Source organism: Corvus kubaryi, unplaced genomic scaffold (genome assembly GCF_017639235.1).
Source record: "Corvus kubaryi isolate FWS band 111438036 unplaced genomic scaffold, C.kubaryi_AGA036_p1.0 37391, whole genome shotgun sequence".
NCBI classification, from domain to species: Eukaryota; Metazoa; Chordata; class Aves; order Passeriformes; family Corvidae; genus Corvus; species Corvus kubaryi.
In genome coordinates, this window is record NW_024581130.1 from 1,601,001 (window position 1) to 1,619,828 (window position 18,828).

The 18,828-nt window shown below is 36.7% G+C and overlaps 1 protein-coding gene across 2 annotated transcripts; it reads left to right on the top strand.

Annotated features, from left to right (window-relative positions):
- Window positions 1–1,201: 1,201 nt before the first annotated feature.
- LIPI (lipase I) lies at window positions 1,202–18,494 on the top strand. Of its 2 annotated transcripts, XM_042038097.1 has the most exons (10): window positions 1,202–1,471; window positions 4,970–5,346; window positions 6,897–7,005; window positions 7,660–7,761; window positions 8,787–8,876; window positions 9,954–10,121; window positions 11,534–11,626; window positions 13,541–13,652; window positions 14,007–14,180; window positions 17,676–18,494. In XM_042038097.1, the coding sequence occupies exons 1-10, from the start codon at window positions 1,423–1,425 to the stop codon at window positions 17,761–17,763; spliced, it is 1,362 nt and encodes a 453-aa protein (XP_041894031.1). In that variant the 5' UTR covers window positions 1,202–1,422; the 3' UTR covers window positions 17,764–18,494. The 2 variants fall into 2 exon arrangements, with proteins under 2 accessions (XP_041894031.1, XP_041894032.1); XM_042038098.1 differs by lacking the exon at window positions 8,787–8,876.
- The last annotated feature ends 334 nt before the right edge of the window (window positions 18,495–18,828 follow it).

The following is an 18,828-nucleotide window of genomic DNA, read 5'->3' on the forward strand; positions in this document are numbered from 1 at the left end:
GGAGGACCCTGCCATTACTTGTTTTAAGCAGTATGTGTTGTCAGTAAAGCTGTGCTTTTGTAGTAATATTGGAGAAAGTGTCAAAGATTTGAGACAACAGGGGAGTGCAAAGGAATTACAAGAGCTGCTATAGTGAACTTTACTCCAAACAAAGCGACATATTTGAGAAATGGAAGCAAAAAATTAATTAAAGGTCATTTGTTGAGCTGAGTTGATTTTCATACCAGCACATACACTGCGTCTTTTTTTCCTTGTGACTGCATTCAAAGTGGAGAAGACACCTTTGATGACACCTCCTAAAGGCTGTCTGTTGCAAAAACTTGTGCAGCACAGCTTTGATGAGCTGCTCAGATTCATAAAGCTGAAGAGACTGATCACTCAAAATTAAGTAATGAAACACATACACAAACATCCCCTTAATTGTAGTGGAAGGAAACAAAGGAAACCTAGACCTTATGTTTAGAAGAACTGTGAAGGATACACTATACAATAAACCTTCCTAGGGTGCATTTACATCATACTTGAATGGTTATGGTATGTTTTTCTTTCTCCTGAACTGGAAATAGTTGGTTCACAGATATAGGCAAACTGAGCATCCACACTTCACACATGAATAATGCAGGGCTTATCTGCCTCTTTGCCTCACCATAAACTTTAAAAACCTGTAGTCTGTACTCTTGTATTTACCCAGGGAAGTGATTTGTAAATAAATGAGCTTCATAAAAATAAATATTTCTTCATTTGTTTTGCAGCTGGGATACAGAGGGAATGAGGTTAAAAAACACATAGCAAATCAGTGTCCGGGTGAGGTTTGTGGGGCTCTAAGCTCCATCTCTCTGCCAGAGATGCTTTTGCAGATCATCTCAGAATCTAGATTAGAGAATGAATCCTTGGAAAAGCTCAGATGATAATTATATGGAAAAATTAACTCTGGAGACACAGTTCTCAGAATTATTTTCAAGTTCTGACAGGAATATCCTTTTGTCACCAGGACGACTTTTGCTTCTAGGTTCCTTTTGCCCATCTCAGTGCCACTAATTGCAATACAGTGACACAATCAAAACCCCCCACACTATGATCTTTAATGGGATGCACCACTAGTTACCCCACTTCCTAAACTCCACCTATGCAGGAGTTGTCAGTAATACATGACATCACTTGCTTACGTGTAAATCTGCTGAAAGCCAGACAGGGAAATAGATTAAAAATCAGTCCCAACCCTCAAAGCCCAGAAACCACTCTACCCACTGAAGTCACTCAATAGGAGGAGTCATAAGTTGCAGAAGCTTGACTACAGCTTTACTTTCTGCTTCCTACTCACTTCATTGGTGTCATTCAGTGGTGTTAGAAATCTAGCATAAGGAAACACTCAATTTGCCACTTTTCTGTGGATATTGCACATCACTTTTTCTCCACTTCCACATGCTGAAATTGTGTTTCTTCATCTGTTTGATATACTGGGTGAAATCAGGTAAGAACCATTAGCTTACTTGTGATCTTTGCTTCAATCAAACATTAAAAACATTAATATTCCTTCATTTAAATTGGCCAAAAGATTAAAATAAAATCTTATTAATTATGCCTAATGGGGCAGATTATTAGTAAAAAGAATTCAATAACTTTGAAACTGAGACATGTTTTCATTTTAAAGTAAATAGAACCAAGCCTGATACTTTATCTCTGGCTGTACTTTGCCCAGAGACCTGCTCAGGTATGTGCACTTTGTACAAAGTAGACGTAATCATGAAATAGTCTTAATATACTAATGTGAGTCTATTGGTTGTTACTGATTTGATAGGTGCTTAGATCTTCAAGTTATGTGTTACATTTTTAAATAGTAAACTTTAGTTACAAAAAAAAGACTGTACACTTAAGATTTTCCCCTTTTCAACCACAGAAGACGATTAAAATGCTTACAAATGTGCACAGGAAAGTTAAAATTATCCATTAACTTGCTTAAACTGAATGTGTAACATCCCAACGCCTACATGTATGTTTTGATTGTACAGAAAAAAGTGAGTACTCCAACAAGGGTGCACAAAGGGCAGCTGGGTATTGCTTCCAGTATTCAATGAGAAACAGGAGTTTGAAAAACTTCCCCCAATGACTCCTTGCTAAACAATTCAAATGAATCTATTTGTAGGTCTTATCTAATTCCACTGAAAGACATAGTCATTTCATTTTTTTCTCTATTTACTTTTGAAAGAATAACTTCTGTCATTGCACAGCCGAGAGTAAACGAGTTGCTTTCCTTTGACATTCGCCAGCTAGTAAATAGGTTTGTCAGTTAAAATGATTTCCTTGTGATAGATTTCTCACTCCCATGGAACAGACTGTGTCTGGTTTATTTCACTGTCATTTCACTGGTTTTAGAAGAAATAACTTTTATTTCTACCATTCAAATGATTAAAAAAAAATCAAAATATTTAAAGGGATACAGAGCAATATTTTAGCATGAATCTTTTATATGTTAGATATGAAGGAGTGAATTTTAAGGATCAGTGATTAAACTTGGATTTAAAGACCACATCAGGAAAAATTGAGAGTTTCATGTTGTACCTTTGAAAATATAATCAAGTGACTGGTTTTATTTCCACTTTGTAGATGAAGTTAGTGTAATGTAATTTATATTCTAGTTTTATCATCATATATAAATATATGAAAACTAGAAATCAAATGGGACACATATTGTTAATATCTTAGTATCATGTCACATGCATGACATTTTACCAGGTTCTTGATTATTATTTTCACTAAATTCAAGTCCACTTCAGCCAAAAACCTTTCAGTTTCAGAACTTCTTGGATAAGTCCAAGTGATGAAATGAGTTGCCTTCTTGTGTCACTACTTAGTTAATAACCTGTCTGGTTATCTCAGTAAAATTTATGTATATTATTCAGTGTTTAAATGAGGAAAACAATGGTATTTATTTTGAAATATAATTCTGTCTTTTTCTCCATGTAATATTTGCAGTTACTGTCATAACATACATGATGATAGGCATGAAAGTTTTTTCTGGTCAATTTGCAGCAGGGAGTTTCAGTCTATTTTTAACACTCTGTATCTTCAAGCCTGCTCTGGTTTGGACTATATCCAATGGTTTTTTGTGATGTCCTGTTGAGAGGTGACCAATCTAGTCCTTGTGATGACTGAAGCAGCCACTTAAAAACAGAAGCTAGACAAGAATAAGGGAATAAAGGTAGGTATTTATTTGAAGGGCCTTCAAAGGTACCCCTGGGGAGCCAGAGGCCATTGCCAAAATGGACCCCAAGATGGACGACAGGTCATGAGTTCTTCACACTTTTATAGGTTTGGTTCATTTGCATATCAGAGTTAGTTCTCCAATTAAAGCTTCAGTTAATGATGTAATTTCCCCAAGCTTGACCCCTGCTTTAGGGGCTTTGGTTTACACATTTTGGGCCTGGGACGGTCTAGGGTGTCCTTGGAGAGCAGGCAAGAGAGAGCAGAAGTTAACAGGCTACAGGAAACTTCAGAGTTACACCAGGCAGTACAGGATTTGAAAAACATGAAAGTTAAAACCTAAGGCATCACTTGGAGATACATGGTTTGGCATTAGAGGTGATTGGTCTAGTTCCCTAAATTAGTGAATTATTGCCTTTAGTGCCTTTGCAGCATCTTTACTGCACCTGGAGTGCCATAATTCACGTCGTTTACATATTGAAATATGAACACATATTTCAGATACCTTGTAGGCCACCCACACTTGCCTTTTGCAGCTTTAGAAAGGAGTGCAGGCTTGCTGTCCATCTCAGAAGTGGTGGATTTGGTTCTGCCTGTGACCTGCCCATTGGGAAAAGGAGAAGAGCTAGAACTGCTTCTCTTACGATTCAAAAATCCGAGAAATTCAATTTATTTTTTTATATTATTTTTAAGGAACTAAGAAGGTACTATTTTCCTTCTCACTTCTGCTTTCTAGAATATTACTTGTTTTGCAAAGACTTTAATGATAGAAGACTTGAGAATGGTGCCATCAAATACCAGAGAGACAAAAGTCTTGTGTAAAATAACATAGCCCACTAGAAGGCAAGAGATGGGCCCAGATTTTCCTGGCCAAAAACCAGCTAACACCATAACAAAGGTGAAGAGGCCACAGCAGAAGAACTGTGACAGGTGTTGGTGTTCTGCCCAGAGTCCTGAAGTGGTTTATCCACACCATGTGACCTCAGCAGCCAAAAGATATTTTTAAAGTGTGAACTTTGGATGTTGATAACCAGACAGGGAGAAGTTTCGTCTTTTTAGACTCTTTTGAAATCTCCATCCTCTTGTTGACAAGTTTAACCTGGTACACCCTAACTGTCCAAGAACAGACAGAAATTCTAAAACCTACTGTTCGTCTTGTGCCGTTATGTACACTGACCTTAATTCTTATTTTTTCCACCTCAGAACAAGATCTTTTGTTTCTTCTGTCTTTGTTTCTTGGTAATGGTGTCATTATGGTGATCCAAAGCTAGGAAAGGGTTCTGGATTATCCCTGTATTGTCACGCAGCTATTTCTTATTGCTAGATCAAGCAAATAAGGTCTAAGGATTGGCAGCACTGCCACCCTGGCCCAAAGAGGAAGAAACAACCACAACAGCCTTCCTGTTTATATAACACACACTTGTGAAAAAATTCTGAGAACCTGCATTTTATGGTGAAGTAAAGGATCTTATCAACACAGACTACTAATTAGTACCTATAAGGAGAAACTACACTGTTCAGGAAAAATTAGGGTAATTTCGCATTTGAAGGGTTCAGAGGAGCATAGTGGTATCTGCAGAGTCATTAGTTAAACTGTGGCTCCTTGCCACATGTTCAGTGCATGTTTTGACACCTCAATCCAAAGGTCAAGAGTGAAGAAAATGGAAGTTGTCCACTTTCAGCAGAAGGAGATATGAAAAGTGAAGAGGTGGTATTTCAGGTAGTCCAACTCATCAAATGACTGTCTTAACATTTTCATCTTTTTCAGATGAGGAACAAAAATGTCCCGAATTTACAGATCTTAACATAGGCAATGCTTTGTCTGGAACAGAACTCCATGTTCAGCTGCTCCTATACACAAGGGCAAATCAAAATTGTTCTGAGAGACTCATTGAACACAATGTTACTGCATCTGAGTACCTTAATACAACCAAGAAAATTGTCTTTGTTATTCATGGCTTCAGGCCAACAGGATCTCCTCCGGCATGGCTGGGTGACATGAAGAAGCTTTTACTGTCTTCAGAGGATATTAATCTCATTATAGTTGATTGGAATCGTGGTGCTACCACTGTGAATTACATAACTGCTGTGGAAAACTGCAGAAAAGTTGCAGAAATACTGAAGAATTATGTTGACCAGATGCTGGTAAGGCAGAGCGTTGCATCTGTTCTGAATAAGTTTAAAGAGCACGGTTTGAGTGGGAGTGGATATTCAAAATATATCTATAGAGAAGTCCAGTGAACAATATCAAATCACATTTCTTTATAAAGGTATTACTAACTTTATATGCAGTTATTATTGCACATATTTAACTTCACCTGAGTTCTTACTTGCCTTTCACTGAAATGTGCCTGAAAGTGCATCTTATTTCTTGAACCAGCTGGAAGTTTTAGGTCTTCTGGAAAGAGTAAATTCACCAGTGGGGAGAGGAAGGGAGAGATGTTCAAATAGTATGCAGTGCTAACATTTTACAAAGGCATTGCACTACTCATTTCACTGTTAATCTACTATAAATAAAGATTTTAAATGAGAAGTAAACCACTGGCAAAGATATAAATATTAATTCCAAAGTGGTATTAACCTCTTGTCTCTAGAGGCAGTTGCTGAAACAATAGTTGATACCAGTGGTCTTAACTGGGCTTCAGATTTATTGCTTGACCAAATGAACAAACCATGTTATGATGTTATTTATGTCATTGTCTGATTTGTCACTTGAATTTTCATCTTTTCTCACCGCTTATTTCTCAGCCATTCTCAGAAATTTTGCATGCTGTGCAGTAAAAAAATACTCACGTGGAATTTGAGAAAAACATCCAGCATATTGAGAAAGACTGAGGTGAAAGGAGAGAAGGCCTATCAGAATCTGTCCTCTGGGACTAGATACAGTGATAGCAATTTGCAATTATGCCAACAGTAGATTTGTTGTTATGGAATAAAAAAAATTAAATAGGACTATAAAGGAGAGTCTCCAAGTTAATTGCTGTTTACAGAAGTGACAGTGTGAGTCCTGAAAGTGGTGGGAGGAGTGTCTGTAGTGTCCCACAGCTATCGCTTTCACACTTACAAGCTGTTGTGAGGCCTTTGCTAATTTATTTTGAGGCATATTAATATTCCAGATCCTGTGTGTCACCCCATCCTTTTGCAGGGATTCCAACTTGGTCCACTGACATTGTTTTAGAGTTCTTCAGTAGGTTTTGGTTTGGGTTTTTTTGAATACTGCCTGCTTTGTAGAACGGGCATTTTGAGCTGTGCATTTGGTACCACTATTCAGCAGTTGTGTGGAATAAGTATTTGTTAATGGTATTATGTTTTTAGTTTATTTTATTGGAAGGATAAAGCAGGGCAAGATTTTTGTTTCCTCATTCATAGTTTTGGGTCACCTTTCTTATATCTGATAAATGTCTTCCTCTTCCCTTCCCTGTTCCCCTTCTAACTAGTGCGACATTTCAGGAGAAATGTGACTTGAACTTCCTTTTTACATTTTTCTAGTTAAAAAATTTCATAATTACTACACTTTAACTAGTATAGAATTGCAAACTGAAAGGAACTTTGTAAATTCCATTTGTTTTTAGAGCTAAAAGGTACGAAATATAACTTACAGTACTGAGAAAAAATGAAAAATAAATAATTCTAGTGATTTCTGTTCAGTTAATTATGTGTGTGACTATGGCTTTGGTGTTTTTCCCCCCTGCTAGGTGGATGGAGCTTCTCTTGACTCTGTGTATATGATTGGAGTCAGTCTTGGGGCTCATATAGCTGGTTTTGTTGGCCAGAAGTATAATGGCAAACTTGGCAGAATTACAGGTAAGGCTTTTAATCCCAGTGCACATATTCTATTGTACCTTGTATTGTTGTCAGAGCACTGAGACATCGACAAACGAGAACTGAATATTTAATGACATACATGAGGAAAAATATAGCCCTGATAGCAGTTCAGGAAATTGGGAAAGTCTGCCTTCAGGAAATAAATTACAGATTAAATTTTCCAACCTGGTTACCTCTAGTCTCTCAAATGAAAATTGAGTGCTACATCTAAAAGCCACTTAAGTTAAATGATATGCTACCTGAGTGTCTGACAGTTGTGTTCTGGTGGTGAGAGCAGTTATATTGTGCATTTTGGTTTTATGAAGTGTATCATAGATCTGGTATTTTCTGGGGAAAGGGACAAAATGAATTCTCTTGATTTGATCCCCAATGCTGTTGATTTATAGTCATCTGAATAAATGGGATATGAGCACATCTAGTTAGGGAGAGAGAGAAAGTCATAGATATGGGTTGATCAGTCTTGTAGTAGGAATCTTTGCTTTTCTTAACAATTTAACAAGAAGAAATGTGCTATTTTTTAAATTTTATGTCAGGAAAATGAAGAATCACTGCTGAATAATGCTCAGATGTTGGTCTTTTATATATCTGCAGAAGGAGCCCAGGATTTATGATGCAAATATTGTTTTTATTTAGGTCTGGATCCAGCAGGCCCTTCATTCACTGGACAACCACCAGAGCAGAGACTGGATGCTACTGATGCACAGTTTGTGGATGTAATCCATTCAGATACTGATGGTAATGACATAGCCTTGACTTGCCTATTTCAGCTGGAGGAAAAGCAGGAAAGCAAAAGAGAAGGGATAAGCTATCTCAGTAACATCCAAGAAGTGCTGCAGGAGTATATTTTGTGTTACCATGAACATTCTTTTGCTGTGCAAGTGTGTATGAACACAGAGGCTGCAAGCACATGGTTATCACTGAATTAATCCCTTCTGAGACAGCCAGGCTCTGCTGTATCAGCTTAGTACACCACAGAGCCACTGCTTAAAATTGTAAAGTGTGTTACTGTAAGGTTAAAAAGAGGATCATTGGAAAATCTGCTTCATCTATACTTTAATCTGGTTTCATTTCTTCTTTAAAAATCATAAGTAAACATTTCACACCACAGTTGTCCCATTATTTGTATAGTTTCATATCAGTTTCTTTAGTAATATTAAAAATTAAGCATTTTAGTTTACAAATTTGTGTATGAGTCTGTACAGTACCAATTTTTGTAATGTTCCTATTATGTGAATAAAGATAATGTGTGGTAAAAAGGAAGGTAGGTCAGATTGAATTAATTCTTACTCATGGAATTTTGCTTACTTTTATAGGACAGATACAGATTTTCTTACTTTGATTTGCTAATATTCAGAATCCAATGTCCTGCAAAAAATGGAAAATTGTACTCTAATGAAAATTGCATTGGGAAAGAATTTTGGTTCCTGGAGAGAATATGAATTTCATAAATTTATTTATGTAAATAATATCTCAGTTACAGCTGTTTCTGTTCTTTCCCTTTTGTAGCAGTAGGAATCTTACACAATTTTGTATACATTTGTGTACAGTATTTTACATATATATAATATTCTTAAGAAGAAAAAAACCCTTGAATTTATTTCATAGTATGAGATAAATTTTGATTTACAGTACAAAAAGAATGGTATACTTGCAAAAATTTTCTTTAAGACCTCTGTGGTTTTTGGAGTGAATGTGATGATAAATAATTGCCTTCATAATTCTGTTCATGGTTTTTTTCATTCATTATCTTTTTACTTTAGCACTAGGTTTCAAGAAGCCTTTAGGAACCATTGATTTCTATCCAAATGGAGGAATGGATCAGCCTGGTTGTCCAAAAACATTTTTTAGTGGTAAATAAAATTGTGTTTATTTAATGAGAAACACAGTTTGAGATCAAAAAAAAAGGTTAAATTGAATTGAATGTACACTGCACTTCGTCAGTGATATGGGAGCTGAGACTGTATTCTTTCTTTTCCATCCCTATGCAGCAAAAGAAAAATAATAAAGATATTTGAAAATAATCTTGCTATAACATATATATCCCATCATATCATTAATATTGGTGTGATGGAATTATGTTATTGTATTATATATACAACCTGAAAATACTGATCATTGTTTTTCCATGGTTATGTAGGTCAAGGCATGGGGGAAGGTGTTTGTGTCCCTGTGGTTTGGGCAGGATTCCTTGCATATGACATGGAAGGCAAGGTTTCCACATCCCCCCTATGTTTTAGGTTCCTCCTGGCTGGCAATGATGAGCAAGGTTTTGGTTTTGGAAATGTCTTTTAGGTTCTAGGATGAAAACAGTTTTATGAAATGATCTTTTGATGCAGAATTTTTCTTATTTCAACCTCCATGAATCGCAGGCAAGGTTGCTGGCAATTATTTTTGTTTACTCTTTTGTTTCTGTCAGTGTTTCCCATTACTAATCTGCACAGTGCTGCTACCAGTTAGAGCTGCTGCAAAGGCATAAAACTTCCACTTGTGTGTGTGTGTGTATGGGAGAATCCCTGAAGCCAGCATCATCTTCATCTCTACAATTCCCATAGTTTGCTTTGTCAGGAAAGGAAGGAATTTATTTTCCCAGACAATTAGAGAGAAGTGTTCCTCATGGTAATTTCTTTTTTGCCAAGACTGTCACTCAGAGAGTGGTAAAGCACTGGCATAGGTTTCCCAGGGAAGTTGTGGATGTACCACAGGATGAACTGTGGAAGTGTTCAAGGCCAGATTTGATTGGGCTTTGAGCAACCTGGTCTAGTGGAAGGTGTCACTGCCCAAGGTAGAGGGGTTGGAACAAGATGACATTTAAAGTCCTTTCCAACCCAAACCATTCTGTGATTCTACTTTTACAACACCTTTTTTTCAATAATAGAAATTATTACATATTCTTTTTATACTTCTTTTTTTTGTTTGTTTCCCTGAAGGATTACATTATTTTAAATGTGACCATCAAAGATCTGTCTTCCTCTTCTTATCATCTTTGAAAACCAAGTGTGACATAATAACATATCCTTGTGACTCTTACTTGGATTACAAGAGAGGAAAATGTGTTGATTGTGATGCTTTCCAGCCAATGTCCTGCCCAGTACTGGGTAAGTGTTACCATATCTCTTCTGGGCTGGGTGAGATTTCCTGGGAAGTCAAAGTACTACTTTTAAAGTAGTTTAAAGTTCATGGGTTTGTCTACTTTATAGTTACCTCTGCTAGGCACAGGTGCTGAATGTTCCTAATCTTTGGTCTCTATGCTTTCCAGTGTGGAATGGACTCAGTGTTTCCCCTTTCTAGAGAGAAACTGCTTGTACTTAGTTCATCACTTCAGGCTTTAAGAGTGTCTTATGATCCCTAGAGTACCTATTTAAGAGTAATAATGTTTACAGCAACTTCATGGTTTCTCTGGCTCTTCCTTTGGCATCAAGCTTTTATTTGGAGGGGATTTTAGTTGTTTTGGGGGTTTGTTGCTTTTAGGGAGGATCTGGGTGCAGCTTGAAAAGAGCTACAATTTTCTGAGCATTTCTTTGTTGGCAAGCTTTACTTTAGAATGAAATTTTAAAAATACATAACTAGAAGCTGACTTTCAACTTGTATCTTGTCTTTTTTTACATCCTTATACAAGGGTGTACGCCCTATATTAATTAGATCAATTTTGAAGAAAAAGCATAGATAGACAGATCTGTGTGCTGTTTTATAAAAAACCCCAACCATAATGAGCCTTTACAGTAGGACAGAAAGACTCCAGGACTTCCCCAGCATGTTTATTAGCCATGCCTGATGCACTTGGACGGAATTCCCAAGGAAGAGGTCGAGAAATATTTCCCCAGTCAGCTGCTGAGTCTGGGAACTGCGTGGGGATGCAACACCCTTCTGCTGCAATCTTTCCTGCTTCCTGCTTTGCAGTGGCAGCTGTGCAGCCTGGAATTAGCCCTCCTCATCCAGTCTAGGTAGAGAGATTAACAGGGGGAGAATAGCATCATCCATTCTAGGAACAAGGACTGTTATCAAGCCCCAAAGACAATAATCATGGAATTGTATAATTTTCTTTCTACATTAAATCCATAAGCTTAGGGGTGATGCAGAGTATTTTAGATTTTATTAAACAATATCTACAAATAGGCTAAAGAATTTAAAAATATTTAATGATTCAAAAGAAAGAAAGGAAAGCTGTCCTGTAAGTGCTGTCTGCAAATATGTGGGCTACATTTTTGGATTTTTTTTGTTACCTCTGAAGGAGTCTGTGTAAAAGCACTACTTTTTGGAGTTAGTATCTAGACTAAAGAGGTTACTATTACATTATGATAATTTTAGTGATACTAATATATTAGAAGAATGAAGTACTTGCAGTCTGTTATACTAAGAGGATTCCTTCGTTTTTCTAGTCAGTTTTCTTTCTTAGAGGATATTTAGGAAAATTAAAGCCAAATTTGTGTGAGATTATTTTTGTGTAATTATATGTGTATCATGATTTTACTAAATGTCTGAAATGAAATATTTAAACTTTGAATTTCAGGTTATCATGCTGATAGATGGAAAAAACTGCTGATACCATATAGTTCACCAACAAAAGCTTATTTTGATACCTCAGACCAAGACCCGTTCTGCAGTGAGTGACTAAATACATACATAAAACCTCTTTATAAAAATTTATGACTGTTATTTTTTAGCTGATCTGGAGTGATCTGAGGCATGTTAAAAGTAGCAAGTTAGTGTGAGCCACTGTGTAAAATGATGTAAAAAAACATGAGCTAAGGGTCAGTTCACAGACTGGAAGAAGAATGATGGTGGCAGAGGAAAAAGTAATACTGTGTAAACTGGGAAAGAAATGTAACTTTAAAAGTAGTGGGATGGACTGCCAAGAGGAAGAAGGAAGACAGATAATGAGAATAAAGTGGGAGGGCAAAAGCTGGATTGATAGAACCTGCTTAGATGGGATTGATGCTCCTGTTTTCAGAGAGCAGGAAAGGGAACCGAGACTGCCTTGGGTGGTATCACAGTGTCCCGCAGTGGTAGGGAGGAGAAGAGAGGTCCAGCAGGCAGGAATTGTGCAGCAAGATTGATTTATTTAATTATTTTACAACTCTTTTATAGGCTTTTTTCTTCACAGTGTAATTGGTCAAAGGATCAGCCACCCCTTGGGACAATTGGCTAAAATCCTAAAACATCCATTGTCAAAATATTTTTCTACTGTACCATAAACAAGGCTTTGCAAGGTCAGAGGTGTTCATAGTTTATAGAACTCTGCTAATATCTTCGTGAGAGAGAAAAGTATCTCACGGGACTGGAAAGAAGCAAGAGAAATTCTTGCTAGCAGCAATATTGTATCCACAGGGTGGGGAACAAAAAGAGACTCCTCTATGTTCCACCCCCGGAGGAGATCACCCCAAAGTCAACTAAAGCTACTCCATGTCTCCCCAGGATTAAAACAGTGAAGGGAAAACTCAGCTGACTGCTTCAGAGTTATATTCTGTGGGAATGAGCTCTCATGGCAGGGACTCCAGCTGCACAGTTTAGATATCTACCTATCCATACAGGTCCATCCTAGAGTCTCATCCAATTTTTGTTTGTATTAAAAGACTTCAGCACCCTGAACAAGTGCAATACACACTTCTAATTAGTTATGTGTAAGTTCTTTGATTTGAGATATGGGGATAGGCTTATAGGGAATTTGTGTGAAATTAGGTTTTCCCATTGGTTTTGTCCACCATCTTGGCAAGTTTTGTGACCAGGGACACATGGTCCCAGTCATGCTTGCTGTCATCACTGTATCTTCCAAAGGAAGGGGTGAATGAAGTGATGGATTTTACACACATTTTTTTACATAAAATTTACATAAAATAACTCCTCTTCCCAGTGTCTTTCAACTCAACCCAAACTGTTACTATTGTTCTCCCTTGCCCCTCTCTGGTGCTGATACAAGGGAAGAAAGAGGGAGACAAATATTATCAAAGATAGGAGGAGACACATGGAGCAGAATAAGAAATACTGTAATGACAGTATAAATTTAAGGGAAAATATGCAAAATCAAGAAGAAAAAAGTATGCAAAGTCAAGAAGGAAAAGAAACCAGTCTGAAAAATGTGTATTTATTAATTAAAGCCTTAATTCTTAGATAATTGGAAACCTGAGGAAACAGAAATGAACAAAAGGTCTTAAAAAGAAGTGAAATTGTAAACTTGAGCAAAACAAGGCCTCATATGAAGGCTGGTCTTTTAGGAGAGAATGGTAATAATCAATATGCCAAAAAATAAAGAAAGTTTTAATTGGTGTCCTGACTGGGAGTGGTAAAGGTGTGTGGTTCCTATACTGGTGATGGCTACAGAAGGCCAGGTCAGGGTTTCTGAGGGCACAGGGCAGGTCAGGAGCAGGTCAGTTTTTATTCTCCTTTGAAACTGGTAGCATAAAAGTAGAGTCACTATTCCTATCATCTACCAGTGAATAAGTTGAACAGGGTGGTAATACCAAGTGTTTCCTGTTGAGATCATTCTTTGATGCTTATGATTTCCTATTTCTTTCTGCAGTGTATAACTACTTACTGGACATTACTACCTGGAATAAAAGCATTAGGAGAGGTTTCATTAAAGTTAAAATAACAGACTATGCTGGAAACACAGTAGAGTCACAGATGAATAGGTATGTTTTGCTTTGTCTTCAAATCTTTTTTTATCACTTTATAGGGCTAATTTGCTGAGTTTTCTAAACCTCTTAGCTTCTTAGCTTGTAAGTTGAAAAACTATCCTGAATTTGTTAAGACTTGGCCATGGCATCATTTCCTGGTTGTGGCTCAGTGTCAGGGCAATGCCCTCACACTGAAATGATCCTTTTTCCAGGTCCTTGCTTGGTACTCGTTTGAATCCTGTTCCAGGTGTCCTTGTTCTGAATGCTCAAAGTTGATACATCTCACAAGATCTCCCAGTTCAATAATAATGCTTAGCAACAATGAATATTACTCAGAAAACAAAAGCCTGACTAAATATTTTTCTTTAGTGAAGCTTCAACATTTCAGCAATATAAAAGAGTCAAAATACTAACTGGATTTCACCAAGACATTGAAAAAATAGCAAAAATCTCCTTGACCTTTTCTACGAAGACGTTGATAGGCCCAAAACACAAGCTTAGGATTCTTCAGATGAAGCTGAAATCTCTCAATAACCCAAAAAGGTGAGTGTTATGTATCACAGCTGGGTATCAACTAAGCTACTCAGGATGTTTTCTCAGTAACGTGTATTTCCCTGCATTAATTTTTTAAATTGCATATTCCTAAGTGCATGAATATTCTTCTCATCCTCCTGATGATCAAATTTGTCTTGTGGAAGAGCTGCTGTGTACATTAGCATTTAGTGCACAGCACCTTGTAGATGGAGGTGTCACATATACTGTCACAGCTGTGCTTTCAAGGACCAGCCTGACTTACACCTGCATGGTGTAACTCCCCCTCCTCAACTTCTCCCCCACAGGATAAATTTTATTAAGCAATTTTCTGATTTTACTCATGTGTTGGTACATAGCTTTTCACACTCAGGTGTGAAATGGAGCACTTCAGCTGCTTGTGTGGCTGGAATATTTTATCTGTTCTTGATGAAGGTAAAGTTCTTCTAAAACCAGAACACAGTCTGTGTCTGCTTACACTTAAAATTAAATAATCTGCTTTTTTTTTTTTGTAATTGAGTGTAATTAATAAGCTTTTATTAATTCTAGTTTAAAATATTTCAGCAGTGTTGCCATACATTCATTTTTTAATTCTCCAAATTTACTTGTACAGTAATACTAGCAATTAAATTTTGCATTTGCATCTTGTGAAAAGATCTTATTACATGGAATAGCTAAGAAATATACAGGAGTAGCAAGAGTACTTTATTTGAGAGTTGTTAATTTGTTTCTTATGAAAAGAGATTCAAGAAATTCAGAATTTAAAATAAAAACCTAAAAATGCTTATCAAATAAGTAATAACAAATGAGTAATGAGTGAGAGTAATATTACAATACTTAGTAAGTCTTAAGTGAGTATATTTTATTAACTTGAGATATAACATTTGAGGATTCCTTATATGGTGTATGATAATAGCCTAGTAGGAATTGGCTATGATACTTTGCAAAACTTATGAAACCTTCTTAAATTAATCTATTTTAGATTTACTGCGAAAGAGGAGGAGGTGTATGGGAGAGACTTAGGAAGAAACAAAACACTCAGTAATCAAAATAGTACCCCAGAATGTACCTACATTTGACTGTATTAATTTATTGAAAGCCATAAGTTTGAAGCTCTCAGGTGAAAATGGCATGATTTTATTTGAAAGCATTTGGTGATGAGAGAGGGTGAAAAGTTCTAAATCATATTCCAATTTTTTTTCTCAGCCCAATGGTGATAAATCAGAAGATATATTTCATGTAAGCCTGTCAGCACTTGGGACTTTCTCAGATAATGATCTAGCAAGCAAACAAGAGAGATTTTCAGCGAACAGCCCTTACTGGGTTTGAGTTTTCATTCCTGTTAGTCTGCCTCTTGTTAGTTTAAAAGTAAGATGCACTTGAGATGCTTTAATATAGGACTAAAGTCCTTCATGTGGATCCTTATCAGATTGCAGCTGTAGAGGCATGTTAGATACTTTTAGAGAGCAGTGGAAAATACTCTATTGAATCAGCATGTGAACGTAACTTAAATGCAGATGTTACAGCGCTATTGGTTGGTATAATTACCTAATTGCTCATATAACTACCTATATTTACCTTATTTACACATAATTACAGCAATTATTTGAATGCAAGATGATCAACCAGAAACTACATTTAAATTATTCTTTACAAAGAAGTAGATAAAAGCCGGGGGACAGATGCAGGGATAAAAGACAATAGGAGTCTCGGTCTCCCCAGGTCTGGGTTAATAGCAAACTGTGGGAGTCTGGGGAGTATCACTGACAATTGTCTGCTGGGCTGGTCCACTATTCACACATATGGTGTGTGAAAATGGGAGTGCTGAAAGGTACACATAATTTTCATACTCTTCTTCTGATCCCTGAGATAAATAATTTCTGCTCACCAATAAAACCAGAAAGCTTTGCTAACTTGTGCGTGTCCATGTGTCAGTCATCCTAAAAAAGCTTGTGAATCTGTCAGTCAGTTCCAACTCAATTGGTGGGGAAGGTGAATGTCTCAAAGATACTTAGCCCAGACACCTCTGGGGTTTTTTGACCAAAACAAGAACAGAGATCATAAAAAGAAGACATTGTAAATACCTCTACTGAACAAGTGTGGCATGCTCATGCTTTTTAGTAGACAGCAGAGAAGCCATATGGGGTGAGGGGTTAAAAAAGCCTCACCTAACAAAAGCATTATTTTGTGTTTTGCTCCTTATTGGTGAATCTGCCCCCTGCTCAGGTCTACTCTTCTGTGAGGCTTTCCTGTTACTCAAGAATCATGATGGAGATGGATTGCACTTCAAATGAGATACAATATGTTGGAAAACACAAGCTTTTATTTCTAGAATTCAGCATTATGGTTTGGCTGTTTTGTCCCCTGTGGTTAGATATAAATAATAACACAAAAATACTATAATAGTGAAACATTGAATTCAAATCAAAACAAATTGTTGATGAAAGATTGGATGAAATTCTATGCTTTGCGTTATACAGAACACCAGAATTTGTCTTGATCTTCTTAGTCATAAAATTACTGTCATAACTTTGGGAGACCTTAGAAGGTGTCATATTCTTAAGTAGAAATCTGACAGTCCTTTCACATACAGACAGGTTGGAAATCTCATAATAATGGGCAACAGCAGAAATGCCTGGTGGGCTGTTCTCTCCTTTTTCTGTTTCACTGTATTCTACCTCCCAGGCTGAGGTGAACTGTGTGGTATAGCCACATCTGTGAGTTCGGAGCAGTAGAGAAGATAATTTTAAATAAAATAAATCTCATATCTTGTATGCTATGGAGGTGCCATCAGAGGGTATGTCAGTCATTTGCCTGTTCAAACCAGCTCTCCCCATACATTACAACAGTGCACGAAAAGCAGGTCTGTGACCTGCCTCTGCCCTAAAAGGCTGAGCATTTATGTTGACCTCAAAAAGCACGATTTTCATGTATATATGGCTCCCTTTGTGACCTCTTTAACTGTTCATATAATATTAGTCAGCTGTGAGTTTTCTGGATGTTTAGAAGAAAAATTTCTTGCATTAAACTTTCTTACACATGCTGTCATTGCAAGTGAAAGAGAAAATATTATGATGTGGTTCTTTACTTTCTTCTGTGAAATAAAAGCAGAGAAATTTTCCTACCTATGGAATTCAAAATAAATTGTTCAGGCCCTTAACAGGAGTTAACAGGAGTTGTGCAGATATTGGGTCATTCTGCTAAAGAGTTAATTTGAAGATTAATAGCTGTAATGGATGAAATTCTGCATCTTTGTACTTTAGAGTAGTGTGATACACTTCTTTGCACCATCCAGCTGATGTTTGGTTGTTTTTCAGTCTGCCAAAGCTACTCTAGGAATGCATGAAATAGGGTATAAACTTAGACAAGGAGACACTTCTTGTCCTGAGTATTGTCTCTGAGAGCTGATAAATACTGGAGGTTTAATAATTCAAACACTAGAATATTTCTCTGTTAAAGTTAACTTTTTCTGTTGTGTAATTTTTTTTTCTTTTTCTGCTTTTGTAGGCTGAAGCTGTGCAGATATGATTTTGTACTGATGGAGAACACTGAACTGACCTTCAAACCTATCCCTTGCTCTGAGAGGGGTGCATGAAAAGAGAGCTACTACTAACCTAATTTCTCTGAGAGCAGTGACATTTTGATGCTTCCTCAGGATAAAGACTGCAATGAGAAAGGAAATGAGATAAGCTAGATTTATTTTCAAGACTCTACCTGATAATATGCATTACTTGCTCTGAGTGCCTTAGGCTTAAATTAATTGAAAAATTCAGACATGTATGTGTTTGGAAAATTATTTGAGTAAAGTAAATGTATCATGGTGGAGAACATGCAGTGGTCTGGTCATTACTATTTGTTAGCAATGAAGCAACTACTGAACTAAATATGAATTATCTGCATAATCCTGGCACATTATTTGTCATATATATATTTAAATATTTATTATTTGTAATGGCTTTTACATGGAAACATAATGATCTGTCTACTAAGTGAATTTAATATACTGTACACGTGATCTACGGATCTAATACACAACAGTTTTGCTGTGCTGTATTCACTGGATAAACGAGTTCACATTTTCTCTTTATATAATATCTCAGTGTGAGAAGTGGAACAATAACATTTCTGAGCACATTTGTAAATTTTCCAATTTGAATCTGTTGTCTTTATGCTCATCGTAGAGGAATGCTATTGCAGACGTTCGGATTTTTTTTTAAAGGAGAGCTATGGACAGGGTAGTGTTGTTTCAGATACAAAGTATTTCTAAAGTCTATTCTGAGGAGAATAACCTAGAAGTGAAATAAATGTACCTTCCTTTTGTTTCTGTTTGGGTCTCTTGGAATTAGAGCTGCTGCTCGGGTTGAGACTGATGACAGCTTTCCACCTATTGAGATGTGAGCAGGAATAAATGCTACATAAAGATTCCCTCCTCCAGTTCAGAAAAAAATGTTCTCTTGTCCCAGACTGCATTTCCTGATGGAACTGATTGGAGGACAGATGGGTGTATTTTTCTTCTGTGAGGCTGTTTTATGTGTTCAATACTAGTTTCTCATGCAAATGCATCCTATACACATTATCCATTTCCTTTCTTTCCTGTGCCCTCTCTGTTCCTATGCTTGACAGCAATGCTTGGTTGAACCTATTAACCAATTTCATCTGA